Source organism: Rhinolophus sinicus, chromosome 5 (genome assembly GCF_057876585.1).
Source record: "Rhinolophus sinicus isolate RSI-liver-muscle chromosome 5, RSI-T2T, whole genome shotgun sequence".
NCBI lineage: Eukaryota > Metazoa > Chordata > Mammalia > Chiroptera > Rhinolophidae > Rhinolophus > Rhinolophus sinicus.
The window spans coordinates 21658960-21679357 of NC_142505.1; the positions used below are offsets into that span (position 1 = coordinate 21658960).

At 34.9% G+C, this 20398-nt stretch overlaps 1 protein-coding gene and 1 pseudogene across 25 annotated transcripts in view; one reads left to right on the forward strand and one right to left on the reverse strand.

The window, feature by feature from the left end:
• SLC4A7 (solute carrier family 4 member 7) overlaps positions 1–20398 on the forward strand; it is a 99770-nt gene that overhangs the window by 54697 nt on the left and 24675 nt on the right. For 15 of the 25 annotated variants that reach the window (XM_074312738.2, XM_019745259.3, XM_074312736.2 and 12 more), the window contains 6 exons: positions 4347–4462; positions 6414–6571; positions 7986–8073; positions 10729–10875; positions 15085–15191; positions 17486–17660. In XM_074312738.2, the coding sequence (XP_074168839.2) occupies positions 4347–4462; positions 6414–6571; positions 7986–8073; positions 10729–10875; positions 15085–15191; positions 17486–17660 (791 nt within the window). Of the gene's footprint in view, positions 1–4346; positions 4463–5615; positions 5676–6413; positions 6572–7985; positions 8074–10728; positions 10876–15084; positions 15192–17485; positions 17661–20398 lie in introns of all 25 variants that reach the window. The other 10 variants (XM_019745254.3, XM_019745246.3, XM_074312735.2 and 7 more) reach the window with 1 other exon arrangement.
• Positions 1799–2183, reverse strand: LOC141567189 (ATP synthase F(0) complex subunit g, mitochondrial pseudogene; annotated as a pseudogene).

A 20398-nucleotide genomic window follows, 5' to 3' on the forward strand; every position in this document is an offset into this window, starting at 1 on the left:
TTGAACAAAAATGATTTTAAAGGTACTTCTTTGAATTTGTTTTCACCTATACTTACTAGTAGCACTGTATATTTTTTGTTTTACCAGCTTCTATGTTATTAATAATAAGGGATTATAAATTTTATATAGGATGGAAGGGACATACATATGGGCCACAATGACTTGTGAGGCCATGTTGTTAAGGGATAAAAGGAGCAATTCAACTGAGACTTAAGGGACACAATTTTTTCCTCTCCTCTGCTTTAAGTATGTCTTGAGATTTATCAACCTTTCTGAAAAATAGAAATTCGAGTGGAGGGAAGAGAGGGAGTTTCTAAAGACAGAAAAAGCTCGTAATTACTGTTTAAGAAGACATCTGTAGAAGTTATGTAATTAAAATAATGGGGGTGGCTATATATTATTCCCTGTTTAATTATCTTTAGTGCTTAAAGCACCTAGAAACTCTAGTTGAGCTTCCTTGAAGTCTGATGTTATGTTAGAGGAGGAAGGTGGCCTCAATATAATTTTGGAGAGACCAGTGCCATAGATTTTTGTGTCATGGGGTCGTGATTTGTGCATACCCACAGTGAAAAAGAGGGTGGTGTTTCCCATAGTTATTTTTTTGAGAATCATTATATGTAAAAGAGGTAAACTCGTTTCTAGTATTTGTGGCGATCTTCTAACTCAATGTTTCTCATGCTCGGCAGTGTTGATATTTTGGGCTGGGGGCCCCCCTTTGTTGTAGGGGGCTGTCCTGTGCACTGCAGGATGTTTGGCAGCTTCCCTGGCCTGTTTTCACTCGCTGCCAGTATAGCACTCCCCAGTTGTGACATCCAAAAATGTTTCTAGACATAGCCAAGTGTCTCTTCAGGGACAAAAATCTTCCCAGTTTGCTAACCATGGCTCCAACTAATTCTACTTCAAAATGTGTAAGACAGCAAACTCTCTCATGTCTTTGATTTATCTTTCTCTAGCTAGATTTGCTATTTGGAAAAAAATATACAAGGACAAAACAATAAATACACCAGAATATGATTTTTAAATCTCAGTATTGATTTCATATATGCCAATATTCAACATTTTATTTTATTTTATTTTATTTTATTTTATTTTATTTTATTTTATTTTATTTTATTTTATTTTATTTTATTTTATTTTATTTTATTTTATTTTATTTTTTAACCAATCACTTCTGTTTATTTCAGCACATAATATGCTATTTAGACCCATGGATGATACTGAGTTATAATCCTGTTTAAATATCCATAGGGTGTTTTATTTTTGCAAAGATAGGTTCTAAATATCATAAAACCAGATAGATTAATAATATACATATCAAAATTAGATTAAAAATTGTCATGGCTCTCATTCACTCTGTCCTGGCATTAAAGATGTTATAAAGATACATAGAATACCAGCATTTACAGATGTAAGTGTTGTCAAAAAGTCTTTCTCTGATTTTAGCAAAGAGAAATCATCCAAATATTATTCTTTATTCTACTGACAGGATTTAATTTTGGTACGTGGTATTACTATTTCTCCTACTGTAGCAAGCTCTAGTTTTCTCAAGGCCTTTCCCCAAACTTTTCTGGAAGTAAAATACATTATTTCCAACCTTCAAATTAAAATGTTATCCTCATAAATATATGTAACATGTTGGTATACTCACATATATCCTTTTTAATTTCAAGCTAAACAAAGATATGCATTTAGAGCTATATTAACATCATTAAAGCAAAAGACAATCCAACTTAACGTCAAGAGAAAATGTGACCTTCCATACAGTGTTTGATACAGAAAATATTGATTTCGACACATTTTACTCGAAGACCAATCTGGTCACACATGGTCCAAGAACATTCAAATAATAAACCCAAAAGAAACAGATGTTAACGATTGGGCTTCCAACAGTGATGCCACACTTGCCTCTGATCTTGCCAACATAAAACCACATCCACACCTCAGTGGCCCCCAAACCATTCAGCAGAGCTTCGTTACTGTGAGCTGTTTGGAAGCTACCAGTCTGACCATTATTGACTGTTTTTATTTCAAGCTCTGAATAGCTGTGGAGATCTCAGCAAGGGTTGGAGGAACCAGCTCCACCTTGGCATAGTGCCAGAATGTGGCCACCTGAGGCTTCGAGTGACAGCAGCGTTGACCAGCACCGGGGCCTTCTCGCCGAGGTGATGGGCAAACTGGGCCATGGTTCTAGGATGGACAGCCTGTGGCCTCAAACGGCCGGCTGAATGTCACCCCCTGGAAGCTGTTTTTTTCTTAAGGAAATACAGGCCTTCTGAGTTACCTGTACCAATGATACTTTTAACTTGGGGGAGTTTACTCATTTAATTCTGAGAACTAGAAATGTAGGAGCAGGGAGACTTTCTTTACTGATTGAGGAAACAGCTTTAGCTTAGCTGAGATTGGGAAGGACTGAAGAGAGAATATAATGGTGGAAATCATGTACTTGGCATGGCAATTTTAACAGGTTCAAGATGACCAGGTTAGCTAAGTGACTTAAGGTTATACCATCTACTTTTGTCAGTATTGAGTTCCACATCATTTCTTCTTATCATTCCGTCTCTCTCCTTACTTCCCCTCATAGCTTTCTCACCATTCCATTCTTCTTCCCAAAATCTGTTGGCTGGGACTATTTTGGGAAACTGTGCATATGTATTTTGATTCTACGTCTGCATATTGAATATGTTAGTAGTCACAAGTGTATCTATTGGTGCTTTGTTGCACTTGCTGCCAGGACCTTAATATGTATTTTAATAAAAGAATGAGCTCTATTCTGGAAGTTTAGAAACAAAGGTCAAAGAAGAGGAATCTTAATAATGTTTCTGTGCTGAGCTAAAATGGTGAATAATGAGTTAAGTTTTAGGAGATGTTTTGTTTCAGAATTGTCAACACTTCCAGAGAATGAGCACATGGCTGAATAGATTGCATATGCTTTTTATATTGAGATTTTGGGGGCCCAGTGACAGCCTCATTTAGGTATTTAACAGAGAAGTGGGTATCACAAACGTCTGTCATTGAGTTTAAGCAATAAACTCAAGTGACTACATTCCAGTTATTCGTTATAGTATGTTGTATTCTAGAAAAATGGAAACTTTCTTAGATACATGAAATAATTGACGTGCTTAAAATTCTGGAATTTAATTACCAATATTAACTTCAAGATTTATAAGGAGGTAACCACAAACAGTTTGCGTTTCTGTAGTTCACTAGATTGACGTGAGTGGTAGAGTCAAAACTGAAAGTAAAGTCTGTTGTAGTTCAGTTTAGTGCCTTCTCTCCAGTGATACTCAGCGTTTTGGGTAATATTAATCTATATTCTTGAGCTGGACAATTTTGGGTGTTTTGAAAAAAATGCAATACATTTAATGGTAGAAATCTGTGATGTACTTTAAAATTTTTGAGATTTGAACTTTTGCAAAATTCATGGTGGTAGCAGTTGGTCATATACTACAGGGTGACTTTAGGTTATATTACTGTTGTGAAATGTTGCTGCTGAATGTCACTTGAAAGGAGTATATGAATACGGGGACATGTATCTATCATTTGTTATCCAAACAAGCTAATTTTATAGAACATGTGTCTATCATTTTTAATCCAAACAAACTCATAGGTTTGCCTGGATCTTAGAGGTTGAGTGAGTTACTTCAAGTCACATAGGTACAAAGTGGCAGAAAGTGCTCATTTCAACACAGATCTGTTTAATTATATAATCCGTACTCTTTGTATTCATGTTGTAAAAGCATTGCTATTATGAGGTTGTATTTCTTAGGAATAATGACAGTAGGCAGCTCATAAATACTAACTACCTAACAGAAATGGAAATTCTTGAGGAAACTGTTGGGATCATGGAATATTATGGTACATTTAAACTGCATTTAGTTAATGTAGGTCTTTAATTTTCTGAGTTACACTAAGGGTTTATCAGAACATTTATGTTGTTTTTTGGGTAAGCATGCTAACTGTAGTTAGGCATCGTTAACCTCTACAGTTCTCATGTATGTTAGATACATTGCAAGTCTAATCCCTAAGTATTTGTAGTGGTAATCAGACTGTCGGGTCTTCCATCTTCTGTGGTTCCGCACCTGGTCACTTTTTTCTTTTTGCAAAGGCCACCATTTTTGTAAATTCCAATTATATTATTTAAAATGTAAAAATGTATAGCTTTATTATTGCTTAAAATGTTATTCTAGTCTTGCTGGTGTGGTACTAATACTTGGCACTTTTTTTTTTTTTTTTTTACTTTGCACATTTGCTTTTCATAAACTATCACTTTCAGGCTATGAGGAGAGTCAGGTTGCAAAGTGAATTTTCTCCTTATTAATTTGGAATTTGTTTCCTCTTAAATGCAGGTGTTTTAGCCTCTCCACAGTCTGCACCTGGAAACTTGGACAATAGTAAAAGTGGAGAGACCAAAGGTAATGGAAGTGGAGGCAGCAGAGAAAATAGTACTGTAGACTTCAGCAAGGTAATTCTATCATTAACTATACGTTTTCATAATCATTCTTACTGAGAAAATCACTAGCAATGTGCCTTTATTAATATTGATTATAATAAATAGACAGGTGCTTGCAAACCGGCATGTGATGCTTGTGATAAGTTAATTTAAGATCAGCTGTTGTGAGAAAGATAATCTCATAGCACTTGAGTAACTTTATGTCTTATTGGTTTTAGAAGTTCTGACAAAAGAATATGTGAATAATATAGTATTTTCATCTATACCTACCCATAGATATCATGAAACTTCAGTACCTTTTGAATTACAGTCATTTGTTCTGGAACTACCACCACTAGAAAGATTAATTCTGGGAATGATGTTACAGCAGTAGTAGTGATTCGGCCTTTTCTGGGCTGTAATGCGATCCCAGAATTACTGTCTTATGGTGTCAGTACTTTCTGGATTGTCACTGGGAAACATCGGTGCTTCCCCATGGGTAGGTAAAGGCATGAATTTAAAAACAATTCACTTATCTCAAGTATAATTTTTTAATTTTGGTAGATGAGTATTGAGCTGAAATAGAAAAAGAAATTTCAAAAAAACAGGGCAAAAACCTTAAGTTCAAATTACAGTTGAATTTAAAAAGTACTTTATGATTACTACTTCTGAATAATCGATTCTTGTGGACATTGTAATTTAATGATATTTATTTGCTATAGGATGATGATACTCTCTACTTATCCAATGTCAGGCACTTAATGTGATCCTTTCAAGTTAAGATTAATTTCTCAAAATCCTTTTATTTTGTGATACAAAGTGTAAATCACATTTTGTAGAAAAGGAGTTTAAATGATTTGCTTTATATAACTTGCCGAGTTTCATGCTCTAAAATTTTACAAAGCCTTGCATATGGGACATTGATTGCATAGAAAGGCTATTGTACTTTTACTTCTGTTATAACTTGATCGTATTTTTATTGCTGCTCCTATTACTCCAGATGAGTACAAAGTGTTCAGTAATTAAATTGCAGTTTATTCTTGTTAAATGAATAAATTAATATAATTTACATTATAGATCTCCTCTAGACATGGCAGATGCCGTTTATTTTTGCTCCTCTGTCACAGTTTTACTTTTTTTTACTTGGCCTATCCTTGTGTACACCTCCTTGTCTCCTGTTGGGCAGGAGTCTGCCTCCTGGCACTGTAGTTGTGGCACACTGGGTGTGGGACTCAAGAGGCCCGCTGTAAGTGCTGGTTTTATTTTTAATAGATAGCCTTGTAAGTGGTTGTTTAGTGACTTGTGTGAAACTGCGTATAAATGAAGAAGTTCCCATACTTTGACAATATGTTTGTAACCTTTTCTTTGCAATTATACACAGACAACTAAATTTGATTATGTAGCACTGCCATATACCTATATCAATAATGGCTATTTATTTGAGTTTTGAATAAAAATAAAAACTTTTTCCCCCCCACTTAATGAAAGCCTGGGGGAGTGCCCAGCGTTCTTTAAAATAAAAAGGACTTAACAAAAAATATAAAGGGACTAAACTGCATTTCTACAATTAAATAGTAGATAATCATGAAATGAATATTTTTTTTAGCACTGTGTATAATTTCATGAGCCATTGTTAGTTTGTGAACTATATTTTTGTCCTTAATAGTTTTTAATGAATAGTGTTTTATTCATTGAAAATTTTCTCTACTTTGTATGTTTGATAATTTAGATCTCTGAAGTAGTAAGATCATGACAGTTAAACCAGTTGGGAGTATTGTTTGATAGATGTGTTTTGCTTGCTTTTTTGTATTTGTCTACTCCATTCTTTGTACTTGTGAGAATTTTGGCATTTATACATTCGTTAGATCACTAGTTTTGATGAACAAATACTAGTCTTAAAAGCCTCTTTTCTTTCCTTTTCCCCTTTAAATAGTCTTAAATACCATGCAGATTTTATTTTTAATTGTTATTTATTTGTCAATAGGTTGATATGAATTTCATGAAAAAAATTCCTTCGGGAGCCGAGGCATCCAATGTTCTGGTGGGAGAAGTAGACTTTTTGGAAAGACCTATAATTGCATTTGTGAGACTGGCTCCTGCTGTTCTCCTATCAGGGTTGACTGAGGTCCCTGTTCCTACCAGGTAAAGAGTTAGTACCAATCAGGTCCAATGAGGTCCCAGAAGGTCCACAATCTAAACATTTTTATCTCCTAAAGGAACGTGTTGTTTTATGTAATAAAAGGTCTTTTAATTGTTCATATTGTCTTTGTACCAAATGCTTTGACTATTAGAGGATAAAAAAAATGATCTTTACTTCTAGATCTAAAAATGAAAAAGAAAACAAAGCATCCCTTTTTTAAAAAAATGCTTTGCTTTTATACCTTTGTAAGAAGTTCAGTATTGCAGGAACTTTGGTTTAAAAAACAGTTCATCATTTTAGACCTATTATGTGCTGTGCAGGCACTGGAGTCAGAGAAAACGGAATTGAATCCTTGTTCTGCCACTTTTTGTGGGAAAGTCAAGCCTGACTTAAATTTTCTAAGATTCCTTGGTAAAATGAGTATAATATAATACCTCACAGGATTGATTAAATATGATAATGCCTCTGAATTAGGGAAAATACTTTGTCCTGACCTGATCAAAATCTTCAACTGTATAAATTTAATTTTAAATGAATAATTTTTAAAAGTTTTAAAATTATTTTTGTAATACTAAAACTGTAGAATTAATTGTAACTTGATTGAAATGTATGAACCTGTTTTTAACATGCTTTACTGGAGGTGCACTAATTGCACAGTATTAAGATAAATGAGAAAAGCAGTTCCATAGAGTCATACTGAAGTTCTCATAAAGCAGGACGATGAATACTTCCCATTTGGATAAGTGTGCATATTACTGTTTTACTGTAGTGTTAATAAGGACATAACTAAGTAGGAAGTTAAATACTTTTTATTTAGTGACTGTAAATAGATTTAAAAAATCAAATAATATGAAGTGTGATGTTAAATTTGGAGTTGTAGATAAAAATTATTTTTCCTCCCAAAGGAATTAGTCCTTTATTTACCGTATTAGTGTCTTTATCTACACTGTATTTTGAGGGATTGTGGATTTTTTGTGTATATTCCTTAACTATTTTATTAGACAAACCCTACTTTTAAGTACTTAAGTGGGATTGGTATTCACTAATTTTATTATTTTTTATAATATTATTTTTTGTCCATACAGACCAGAAAAAATTGTTCACCCAAATTCAAAAGAATATAGAAGATGGGAAATATTACTGTAAAACATTAAATTCCTTAATTACTGTCTTCCCTAAGGAGGATGGGAAATAATAACTTGGTAGAAAGTTAATTATGAATGCCTTTCTTAGTTTTGTGATCTGCTTTCATCTGAGTAGAACTGCCATCTTTTTTTCAGTGACAGATGTGGGAGGATGGAAAAGAGGTCCAAGTGTTACTTTTGTGTTTACATTTGAATGATTTTTTTGTGATTGCTGAGATTTTTGTGTGTATGTTGTTCATGTTTAAATCTATGTATTTTAATGTTTCCTTAGGTTTTTATTTCTGTTACTGGGTCCAGCAGGCAAAGCACCACAGTACCATGAAATTGGAAGATCAATAGCCACTCTCATGACGGATGAGGTAATTAAAATACCCTTTGAAGTGGACACTTGGTTATGAAGCATATAATATCTGAAATCCCTTTGAAGTGGAGTTTCAAATCTCTTTGAAATGGACACTGCTTATGAAGCTTATAATGTATATACTAAATTACGGTGCTCCTTTCTTTCATAGTAAAGCTTAAACAAATGTCCTTGCTGTCTGTACTATTATAGCTCATATTCACTCTCCAACCATTTACCTTTGTTAAGATCTTGAAGACCTTCCTGTCAGAATCAACAGATAGATAAACTCTTTGGTCTCTCACCTTTCTCCAACGTTTGAAATTATTGACCACTTTCTTGAAATTCTCTCCATCCTGGATTTTAGGATATCATTTCTTTTGGATTTTCTCAGGACTTTTATCTTTTGCCCTTTTTTCTCTCTTCTGTTTGTGAACTTCATCTGTGACCGTGATCTATGCGGATCAGGACTTTTCTCTCTGGGGGACGAGGTTTATAATAAGGTAACAGACATCTCTGCCATGAGTCCCTGAGGGATCTGAAACCCCACATATCTGGATATGCCCTCTTTTTTCTATTCTGTTTCAACCAGTTAGTCACAACCTTTACTGATTTTACCTCTTCAGTGTGCTTTGCACTTAATCTGTCATCTCCTTCCATGTCCGTGCTAATTCTCTGGTTTAGACTCTCTTACCTTCTTCCCTTTGGTGATTAAAATGGATTTTTTTTATGGGTCTATCTCTTATAGTATTTTCCTCTACACTATCCATAACATGCAGATCTGAATATATCATATCTTTGATCCAGGTGTGTCGGTGACATCCTGTTATACACCTATTTATGTTTAAACTTAAACACTTTATCATTGTGTTAATAGGGTCTATCTAATCTAGCCTCTACATACGATCAGACAATACGGTGAATGTTTAAATAAAAAAAAAAATTATTACAGTGAAAGACACTTTGCCATTAATCTCCCTCTAAATACTCCCCCTCACTTTGAACACACTTACCCATTGTTCTTGCCACTTTCTGAAGCAGTTCTGGAAGTCCTCTTTCATGAATGTCTTTAGTTGTGCTGTCATGGCTGCCTTGATGTCCTGAATCATTTTGACTTTGGGGGAGAGCCAGAAGTCTCATGGTGCCAGATCTGATGAATAAGGTGGATGTGGACCCATGGTAATATTTTTATTTGACAGAAGTTGCCGTACCAGAAGTTGCTGTACCATAAGTGACACGGAGCATTGTCATGATGGAGGATGATTTACGGCACGCTTTAAAATACACCACTCTCAACTGTAGCTCACACCCGACTGACTGCACCAAACAAGTTGAAACTTGTCACACACTGTTACTAAGGTTTGACATCCCACTTGCCGTATTGAAGATCCCTGCCTTTCCGTTGAATGGTGCTCAGGAACAGCATTCACCATATATTTTGATCACAACAGAAAGGCTCTGTGTCACACATCGCTTCTGGTATACGGCAATTTCTGTCAAATAAAAACATTATGGTGTGTCCTCATCCACCTTATTCACTGGATCAGGTACCACATGACTTCTGGCTCTTTCCCAAAGTCAAAATGACCCTGAAAGGAAAATGTTTTGAATCGATTCAGGACACTGCGGCAGTCACGACAGCACAACTAAAGACACTCAGGAAAGAGGACTTCCAGAACTGCTTCAGAAAGTGGCAAGAATGAGGGGGGTAAGTGTGTTCTAAACGAGAGGGAGTATTTTGAGGGGGATTAATGCCAATGTGTTTTTTACTATAATAAATTTTTTTTTAATGTAAGCATTCATCGTATTTTTTTATCACACCTAGTACTTCTCAAAACCTACATCCTACTACTACTCTTCACCCCTCTTTCCCCATTTTGCTCTGGGCACATTAGCTTTCTCTTCGTTGCTCAGATGTGTTATGATTATTTCTACCTCTGGACATTTACAACTGCTGTTTCCTTTGCCTGAGTGCTCTTCCACCATCTCCACCTCACTCCACTACCCAATGCATGTGTTTGTCCCTCATTTCTTTCAGATTTCTCCCAGTTACCTCCTCTAAGAGACCTTCCTTTGCCTTGCTTTATTTTTATCAGAGCGTTTATTGTTACCTGCAGATGTATACATGTGATTAACTTGTTTCACTGTCTTTCACCTTGGTTCTTGAGTGCAGCGTCCATTGCCCTATACACACGGTGCTTGGATTTGTGCCTGGCAAATAGTAGGCGTCCAGTATATATAAGTGATCAAATAAATTAATTATTTAAGTAAAACTGTTTGCATATCCATGATTGCAAACTTTAGGATAAATGACATTACTATATCCCATAAGTGAACTGATATGCTATTATATTTTATTTTGTAATGAATTACTGAGTATAATACTATTTCTCTTTTTAAAAATTTCTCTTTTAAAAAGTTTCTCTTTTAAAAAATTGTTTTGTCTTACATCACTATTTTCTTTTGTTGTTTGATTGTTACTGTTAATTTATCTAATGATACTGATAGTGGGTTATTTTTTATAGTTGCTGTTCGGGGTGGGATAGAGACCTGTTTGGGTAAGAGGTTAGGTAATTATCTTTATTGCAGACTTATCTATGATATCTAAAGTGGATTTACTATGTAGAGTTTTCTTTCAACTTTAAAGTCCTTTTACTCATTTTTTTTTCTTTAGATATTTCATGATGTAGCTTATAAAGCAAAAGACAGAAATGACCTCTTATCTGGAATTGATGAATTTTTAGACCAAGTAACTGTCCTACCTCCAGGAGAGTGGGATCCTTCTATACGCATAGAGCCACCAAAAAGTGTTCCTTCTCAGGTAAGAATGTACAATTCTTTGAGTTACTTAAAAAAATATTTTGAATACTTTATACATTTTCAAAAATGAAAACTATAGAAAGAGGTACAGTCAGGGAAGTTGTACCCCAGCATGTCCCCTTTACATTTTTATCCCTATACCTACCGCTTGTGGGTTGCCATTTGTTACTCGTTTTTCGTTTATCCTTTTAGTTTTTATTCAGTACAAAGAAATAGGAATATATAGTCTTATTTCCTCCTCTTAGCAAACGTTGACATACTACATGTATTGTTCTGCACCTTGCTTTAATCATAAAACAATATATCTTGGAGATCTGATTATAAGAAATAATAGAAATATTTCTTATTCTTTTTCTCATAGCTTTGTTGTATTCCGTTTATGGGTATATCATAGTTTATTCTATTCCTGGGCTCAGGTTGTTTGCAGTCTTTTGCTATTACAAACCCTATCATAGTATTCATATGCCATATTAGTCTTGTGCAGATGTATCTCTAGGGTAGGTTCCCAAAAATAGGAATGCTGGCTCACATGGGAATTTATAATTTTCGTAGATATTACCAGAATCTCTTTTTAATCACGATGAACTATTTTGGACTCCCACAGTGATGTATGTTCTTATGTCCCTACAGACTTACTAACACAATATGTTGTCAAACTGTTTAGTATTTGTCAATCTGGTAGATATCTTTATCTTACTATATTGGGTAGTTTAATATGGGTTTTAATTTGCATTTTTGTAATTAATAAGGTTGACTATTCCTGAACATTTTTTGTTCATTGCCCTCTACCACATTTTTTTTTTGTTTTTAACATTTAAATTGATCGTTGATCCTTTGAAATGCATCATGTATATTATGGTATATTATGTGGAGTATGCATTCAGCTTTATCTTTTTTTCTAAATTGTTGTCTGTCTCAATTTATTACAAAATTAAGCATTACTCCCTTTGAATGGTGATGTTGCCTTTCTCATTTACTAAATTTCCATATGCATGCAGGTCTTTTGTGGAATTTCTTTTCCATTGGTGTATTCTATTCATGGACCAATTCCATACTTTAATTTTTGAGGCTTTCTGGCATATCTTAGTATCCGGCAGGTCTAGATTCATTCTTGACCCCTCTCTTACTGTTTTTCTGAATTTCCTTGGCCATCTTTGCATATTTATTTTTCTATGTAAGCTTTAAAATCAGCTTTCTATTTACAGAAATAAAACCTGATTAAAAAAAATTGTGACGGCAGTTAAATTTCTAAGTGAACTGAGGGAAACTTGACATTTTTGTAACATTGAATCTATTCCAGAACATGGTATACCTTTCCCCAGTTGTTTTCCTATTTCAACTCAGTTTTTGTGTCCTTAAGGAATATTATATAAAGTTCTCCTTATCTACACTTTCCATGCTTCTTGGTGAGTGTGTGTATTCATAAGTATTTTGTCTTTATTGTTGCTATTGTAAATGAAGTCTTTGTTCCATTACATCTTCTGTTTGTTACTTTATATATATGAAGGCCTTTTGTTACTGTATATTTCTTTTTTATCCTACTATCTTTCTTAATTTATTTATTGCATATATTTTCAGTCATATCTGCAGTAAGAGATAATTTTATCCTTCCTTTTTAAATTTGTATACCTCTATGTATTCTGTTGTCTAATCGTATTGACTAAAATCTCTAATAGTGTTAAGTAGTAGGTGACTTTAAATGGGCATTTCTTATCTGTTTCTAACTGTAGTCAAGTGTCTAGTGTTTCTCTCATTAAGTTTCTGACACTGGAACCAAAATACACATTTTATCATGTTAGGAAAGTACCCTAATTTCTATTTATATGAAATTTTTAATGTAAGTGGACATTGAGTTTTGTCAAAGGGCATTTTTGTGATCATATGAGTTTTATTTATCAGAGTAAAACATTAATAGATTCTTTAATATGAAAACACTCTTGCATTGTTGGAATAAACCCAACTTGTGCTTTGAAGTGCTGGTAATCTATGTCTAGTAGTTTATTTAAGTTGTTTCCATCTCTGTAAGTTGATTGGTCTATAGATTTTTGTGCAGTCTTCATGTTTTGATATCATTGTTACATTTGTTTCATAAAAAGAAATGTTAAGTTTTCCTTTTTCTGTGATCTTAAAACTTTAAATGGCTTGGAATAATTTGGTTCTAAAAGTTGGAAGAATTCTTTTTTAAAGAATTCTGAGCTTGAATCTTTTGTTGGATGGTAGGCTTCTACAACTTGCTTATTTCTTCCATGGAAATTGGTTTATGTAAGCTTCTTATGTTTCCTGGGGTCAGTTTTGGTAAGTTACATTTTCCTAGAAAATTATTATTTCCCTCTTTTCTGGTGTCAGTTTTGGGAAATTATGTTTTCCTAGTATGTTACCCATTTCACCAAGGTTTTAAATTTTATTTTCATAGGATGTACAGTATAGTCTCTCTTTATATGATATATATATATATATATATATATATATATATATATACACACACACACACACACACATATATATCATATATATACAAAATTTGTATGTATATGTGTGTGTATATATATATATATATATATATGTATATGTATACACACACACACACACATATATACAAAATTTCCTTCAGTTGTGGTTTGTGAAGTTCCTCTTTGGCATAGCTTTTGCTATGTATTAGCTAATGGCCTATCGTATTTTTCAAATAGAACAGCTTTTAAAATTTATTTAGTTCTCCTTTTTAAAAACTATTTGGTTTTCTAACTTAATTTCTTAACTTAGCTGTTTTATTTCATTCCTTTCACTTTCCTTCAGGAAAGATTTTTGTTACTGTTGTTTGTTTTCACAGTTCCTGTGTTAGATGCTTAATTCATTCACTTTTATTCTGTCATTTTTTTAAATATAAGTGCTTAATTTTCTTGAATGATGCTTTTGTTGCATCACATAGATTGTGATATATAGTATTTTCCATTATGTTTGTTTTCTAGGAATTCTATAATTTTTATTTTCTCTTTCTGCAATGAGCTAAGATGCAATTTAATTTTTAATTTTGGTATATTCAAATGGTAATCTTATGATTATAGATAAGTCTTTCTACTGTATAAATATTGAACATATAAACCAGATAGTGTATGTTTATAGTTCATCCAGAGCCTTTGACACAGGGGACCTTCTGGGATGAACAATCCCCCACTGTCATCTTTTTCTCCCTGCTCCCCTCCCCTCCCCTCCCCTCCCCTCCCCTCCCCTCCCCTCCCCTCCCCTCCCCTCCCCTCCCCTCCCCTCCCCTTCCCTCCCTTTCCCTCCCCTCCCCTCCCCTCCCCTCTCCTCTCCTCTCCTCCCTTCTCTTCCCCTCCCCTCCCCTCCCCTCCCCTCCCCTCCCCTCCCCTCCCCTCCCCTCCCCTCCTCTCCCCTCCCTCTCCTCTCCTCTCCTCTCCTCTCCTCTCCTCTCCTCCCTTCTCTTCCCCTCCCCTCCCCTCCCCTCCCCTCCCCTCCCCTCCCCTCCCCTCCCCTCCCCTCCCCTCCTCTCCCCTCCCTCTCCTCTCCTCTCCTCTCCTCTTCTCCCTTCTCTTCCCCTCCCCTCCCCTCCTCTCTCCTCTCCCTCTCCTTTTTGGCCCAGCAACCTCTGACTTCTGGAAGTAACAAATTAAAAGCTCACTTCTTTCTCTTCAAGTGAGGGGGCAGAATCCTTTATCATGAGAATAATACTCTTGAATTTATAATAAAATATAATGGGAAATTGATTTTTATTAAAATATGTTTAACAAACAACTGTTAAGCTACTTATATTTTAAGGGAAAAGAAAAATCACATTTACTTTTTCTTAATGTAAAGTACATTTTCAGTAGTTAACATGAGAAATATTTTAAAAATTCTGGTTGGTAAGATGCTTTATTGGATATTTATGTTCCTATGTTGAAGAGTAATTTGAAATGGTGTGTATGCATGTGTTTTATGGTATATTTGGTATTAGAATATAAAATGGAAAAAGCCAATCATAAATTTAAAATGTTTCAATTTATTTATAGAGATGAATATTAGATTCTGTTCTAAAGTACAGTGTATTTAAAGTTGACATTTACTTTAGGAAGCATTTTTTTCTAGGAGCAATAATTAAATATATATCCAGCGTGAGAGCTCGTGTTTCCTCTAATTGAAGATGCCATCTCAGCTTTCTTAAAACAGAATTCTGAAAGGTTTTCTTTTTTTTTTTTTTTCTCATGAAATGCAGGAAAAGAGAAAGATTCCTGTATTTCCCAATGGGTCCGCCCCCAGTTCGGGTGAGATTTCTAAAGAAGCTGCTCATCATGCTGGGCCTGAGCTCCAGAGGACTGGACGGTGGGTACACATCCTGATACCGTGTGGGTGTCTGTTTGAGACTAGGGGTTGATTTGATGAAAAAGGCATAAACAGTCTTTTTCTTGGCAAATATTTGGAACCTAATCTTATACAGTATTCTTTTTTTCATATTTAAAAAGATGTACCTTGTGGTATATAGGGATATGATACTAAGGAAAATTAATATGCATCTTAAAGTAATTTTACTAGTATACACTTGGGTTCTGCATGTCAAACTTTAATTTAAAATGAAAATGTTAGGCACCACACGTTAAGAGTATTGCACAGTTATATAGTAGGTTAATTTACATTAATTTACAAGAAGGTTCTTGAAGAAAGTGTGGAGTCTGATTACAATTCTCCATGTGAAGTTGGAGAATTATGGGAATAGAGAGGAGTTATAACCAAGGTGTTTTATGTGTGCAGACTTAAAACTCTTAAATGAGCATTGTATCATGAGATAATGTAAAATTAGATCAATATACTTAAACCGTGGTAATGATCTCCGGAAACCTATTTAGAAAAATTATTGAAGTTCTTCATTTTAGAAATAAAGAATAGAAATATTGCGAGGTGCAAACATTGTTTTAAAATATTTTTGTAGAACTAGAGAAATGTTATGGTATCTTTATATTGTAGAAAATCATGTGGATATTGATACTGTTTCGTCCACTGGTTGTCGCTGTGGAAGCAAAAGTCTTGAATCTTAAATGTTTGTTTAAAAAAACCACTCTATTAGAGATATTAATGACACGCCTAAAGAACACTATATAGAAGTTAAATAACAATTGGCATACTGAATGTAAATTTTAGAGAAGCTTAAACTCACAGTTAATTTATTTACCAATATATTAGTCTCTGTGAATATAAGAGAGAATAAGACTCTGTACCTGTGTGCAAGGTGCTGGTCTGATAGTAGATATTGTTATTATTATTTTCTCAAACTTCAAACTGAAATAGGGTTGGTCACTGAGAAGTACCAAAGTCACCGTTGATCTCACCATCCCCTGAGAGCCTCATATGTAAACTGTTAAATAATCAATTACTGGTTTGATGATGTAGTTTCATTTTCTCTATCATAATTGGCACCTCTTTTATTGCAAGTTGATTCCCCCTGCTGTCAGAGTATTTACAGGATAACTTCTACTTGTCAATGTGCGTTTAGGATCTATTTCAATATTAACCTAAAAAAATGAGAATGATAAAGCTTTAAAAACAGCCAAAGCATTTGAAAACATAAGGTTAACTTTTTGGTGTGTTTTCTATAGTAGGGATTTGAATGATTATATGTTTTTGAGTCAACAAAACCTTTTTGAATTATTGATTTGTCACCAGTATTTATTGAGTCCCAACTTTGTCTCAGGTAGTATTCGACACACTGGAGATGATGGCAGTGAACAAGAAAAAGTCTGCCCCTCACAGAGCTTAATTTTAGTGGAAGGCTTTCAAGTTAGATACCCAAAAGTCGGATTAAAAACAAAACGAAACACTGAAATGATACAGCTTTGATGTGCACAGATAGTTTTAAATTTTCTAATTAAAACCTCTTTTATTAATATGCACACTAGTTTGCTTATATATACAGTAAATTACATACACTAAGTAGTTTTTAGGCTTTTTTCCTGGACCAGAAATATTTATGTGATTAAAGTACTAATTTTAAAAATAATTAAAATTACTTAATTCACTACTGAGTGCATCTAAGTACAGCATACTCTATTCATACTAAACGGTATTTGGGAGCTCATGATTTATATTATAATTGCCTTCCTGGTATTTCTGACTCTTGCCTTTAAGATTTGTCATGTAGATAATAAGTAGAATTGCTTATGTACATTTTTATGAGTGGGTTGTTAGGTATTATTTATTTTTAATGTACATTTCCTTGCACTGTGGTAATGATCTCTGGAAACATAGTTGGAAAAATTGTTGAAGTTGTTCATTTTTGAAATAAAGAATAGAAATATTGCCAGGTGCAAGCATTGTCTTAAATTACATTGTGTCTGAAATTACATTTACTCATATAAAATCATTTGTCTGCAGTGTTTTCAGTATATAGTCCATAAAATACAGATGTTTATGTCTCTTTTAACTGAATGAGATCTGCCTTTCCTTTACCAATGGATTAGATTAAATGAGTGTCTCTTCTATAATTTATACCATGATTTAAATAGGATATTAATTTTGTTTACAAAACACTAGTCACCAGCAGTTTTATGTAGCCCATAGTTTTAGTTTGAAATAGCTAGAATCCTCTAGTGTACAGTTTGACGAGTTTCATCTCACCTATTTAGGCTTTTTGGTGGTTTGATACTTGACATCAAAAGGAAAGCACCTTTTTTCTTGAGTGACTTCAAGGATGCATTAAGTCTGCAGTGCCTGGCCTCGATTCTTTTCCTATACTGTGCCTGTATGTCTCCTGTAATCACTTTTGGAGGGCTGCTTGGAGAAGCTACAGAAGGCAGAATAGTGAGTACAAAGATTGGTAGCGGCCAGGCTCTTAGCTCTTCAGAGGCAAGTGTCTGTGTGCATTTGTCTCACTATTCATACTTTTATTTGAAGAGTCTACCCACAGCATGATTAACCAGTCCCAAAGCAGACTTCCCCCAGAGGTAATTGCTATGGAAAACATGGGGAAGCCATATGAACAGGAGAAGATGCACAGTTGAGGTAAAAAAAAAAAAAAAAAAAAAAAAAAAGAAGAAGAAGAAAAGAAAGAAAAAAAGAAAAACAAAAGTTTATCCCGGCTTGCTGGATGAATGGTTTTATACATTTGAGTAAAAGGCTTGTATTGTCTATGTGGGGGAGAGGGGTCGGGTTGGGGGAGACCAAATGAACTGATTCTGTGTGGGTCAGGGGTGGGGGAATTTATCACCGGGGCTACTTCATACCCTGTAAGGCATCATAGGATTAGTTAGAGCCATGTGATTAATATTAACCCCTCAGCCCTGGAGGGTAGGCCTGGACTGCACTATTTGGAAGAAGAGAACGTAATTGTGGACAATGACGGATTTCTGAAGTGGTGCTTACTTTAATTTTGTTATTAAATTAATGTGGAAGTAGTTAAAGCTTTCATTGGCAAGTATAACGGAAAACTGTATCCATAATTCAATATGACTAAAATGAAAGTTATGCTTTTTCTTGGTAATGTACTAGGTGCTGTGGGAGGTATAACCAAATAGTGCTTTGTAAAATCTGGAAGACTTTCTTGTTTGTTTATATATATTATAATGGATTTAAATGAGATGATTTGTAATTCTTACCTGTATTTTATTTAATTACATTTACTCTTGGGAGAAATTTATTTTTTAACAGATAAAATGTTAAACAATAGCCAAAGTTAAGTAGTGATAATTATTTAATTAAAATATTTCATGAGCTGAACATGAGATAAACCTGACACTTGAAATTTCCTTTCAACTCCAACTTATTTCTGATTGATTAGATTCTTTTACCTTATTCTGTAATTACTGTATCAAAGGTACATATTTTTTGTAAGTTGCTTTATGTGCTGTCGTAGGTCGTACATCTGACTCTGCTGGTCCTTGTGGAAATGTGTCTTAGCTGTTACCATCATGGAAATGCTGCTTTGCTTTTGGACTATTACTCACTGCCTGCCTGTCTCACCCTGCTATTTAATGCCTTGTGCATGTGATACTACTTTAGGCACTGGAGGCGTATAGACAAGTGTAACACGAGCATGTGTCTTCTGTCCTGAGGAATCCTAACCTAAGAAAGAAAAGATAAGATAGTATATACGTAGTTACTATGTCATAGGGTGCTGTACCACAGGAGGGAGATAAAGGGAAGAGCTGAAGTAATAGGCAACTCAAGAGTGTTATGGAGGAAAATGATACGGAAATGATGTGTTTGTTTTCAGATGCTTTATTGGAACTTCAAGTAGAAAAGGAGGCATTAGGAGGTGGAGTTGCAGAGTTTATACTGTTAAGGAAGAAATGAATAGATTGGGAATGGTTCACATGCAAGTGGGGGTTGAACCAGAATAGATGAGGTTAACAAAGGAGATCATTTATAGGGAGAAGAAGAAAATGGGAAGTTACATTTATGAACTGGAGGAGGGATGAGAATGAAGGGGAGAATGGCCCAGCAAATTAGACACAGGCACAGTCAGAGCTCTGAAAGAAGAATCAGGATGATGTAATATTGCAAAAACCAAAATACGTTTTGAGAAGGAGGAAAGACTGGCAGGGAGTGTTCAGTGCCGTGCAGTGTGTGGAGAAGTACATGGGGGAGATAAGAGGAGTGCTTGTGATGGGTGAAAAGGAAACTCCTGAATGTGGGGTAGGAAAGGCAGGTAGTGGGGCTGTCATCTCTTTAGGGAAAGACATGGTTCAGTTTCTGAACGAACATAGAAACACTTTCAAAATTAGAAGAAAAAATAGGTTTGGGTAAAGGACCTAGTAAATGTGGCAATAAGAGTTTGAGGGATGGTGAAAGGAAGGTCTTCATGTGGCTGTTTCTGCTTTTTCCATAGAACAGTTGGAGAGGGAAACGTAATTTTGTTTCCATCTGTCCCCTGTTAGCGTCTATTTCATCTCTGCTCTTTTTCTCAGTGTTCTGCTTTCTATCTCGAGATACCGTTTAGACATTTTTTCCTTTGGCTTGAGCTCTGCCTAAATTCATTCTTAAATATTAACATTCTGTCTGAATAAAAGGATTTTATAATGGCTTAGCCGTGTCTTTTAGGACAAACTTTGTCTACGGCCCGGAAGACAGATTGCTCTCTTACAATTAACGAATATATTGTTAATATGAACACTTTTGCATTTTGCCAGATGTCAAGTTTGTATGCGGGTTTGATCCAACTTTTTTACTAATAGTTGAACACAACTTTTACTGCATACTATTGTTTTGTGATTTTGGTTGTGGAAGATGCTGTTATTGCTGATAGATGAGATTTGCTACCATTTGATTGAGTGCATTCTGTATGTCAGATTCCAGCCTTGCTAGGTGGTTTCACAGATACTGCTTCATTAAGTTCTCCTGGCCATCATCAGCCCCATTTAAAAATGAGAAAGGCTGGGCTCCAAAAGTTATAGGTATGTCCATGGCTTAACACCTAGTAGGACAACCTGGTTCTCAAGCCCTGCTCTTGGCTGCGTCCCCTTTCCTGGAGGGCTGTCACAAGCGCCTTCTCCCGGCCTGAGCCCATGAAGGGTTTTACCTTTCCTGATAGAGCACTCCAG